The following is a 332-nucleotide window of genomic DNA, read 5'->3' as shown; positions in this document are numbered from 1 at the left end:
CCTGTGTGGCCACTCAGGTCTTCTTCCTTCTTGGCACCTTCGGGCTCTTCTGCCTGACCTTCGACTTCATCGTGGGGCCGGATTTCTCCACCTGCACCTCCCGCCGCTTCCTCTTCGGCGTCCTCTTTGGCATCTGCTTCTCCTGCCTGCTGGCACACGCCGTGGCCCTCAACTTCCTGGCGCGGCGCAACCGGGCCCCGAGGGGCTGGGTGACGCTGGCAGTGGCCCTGTCCCTCGCCTCGGTTGAGGTCATCATCAACGCCGAGTGGCTCATCATCACGGTGGTGCGGCGCGAGGGTGGCCCCCCGGCCCCCCGCCAGCCGGAGGCGCGC

The 332-nt window shown here is 68.1% G+C and overlaps 1 protein-coding gene across 1 annotated transcript in view; it reads left to right on the top strand.

The window, feature by feature from the left end:
- Positions 1 to 2: 2 nt before the first annotated feature.
- Positions 3 to 332, top strand: part of GPRC5C (G protein-coupled receptor class C group 5 member C) — a gene marked incomplete at its 5' end in the record, with an annotated part of 2,685 nt that continues 2,355 nt past the window's right edge. Inside the window, one exon of the mRNA XM_008631630.2 lies at positions 3 to 326. Coding sequence (XP_008629852.1) covers positions 3 to 326 — 324 coding nt within the window. The remainder of the gene's footprint in view (positions 327 to 332) is intronic.

The sequence above is a fragment of the Corvus brachyrhynchos genome, unplaced genomic scaffold (assembly GCF_000691975.1).
Source record: "Corvus brachyrhynchos isolate BGI_N302 unplaced genomic scaffold, ASM69197v1 scaffold340, whole genome shotgun sequence".
Taxonomy (NCBI): Eukaryota; Metazoa; Chordata; class Aves; order Passeriformes; family Corvidae; genus Corvus; species Corvus brachyrhynchos.
The sequence above is the reverse complement of the archived record's forward strand: the minus strand, read 5'-3'. Positions and strand labels throughout refer to the sequence as shown.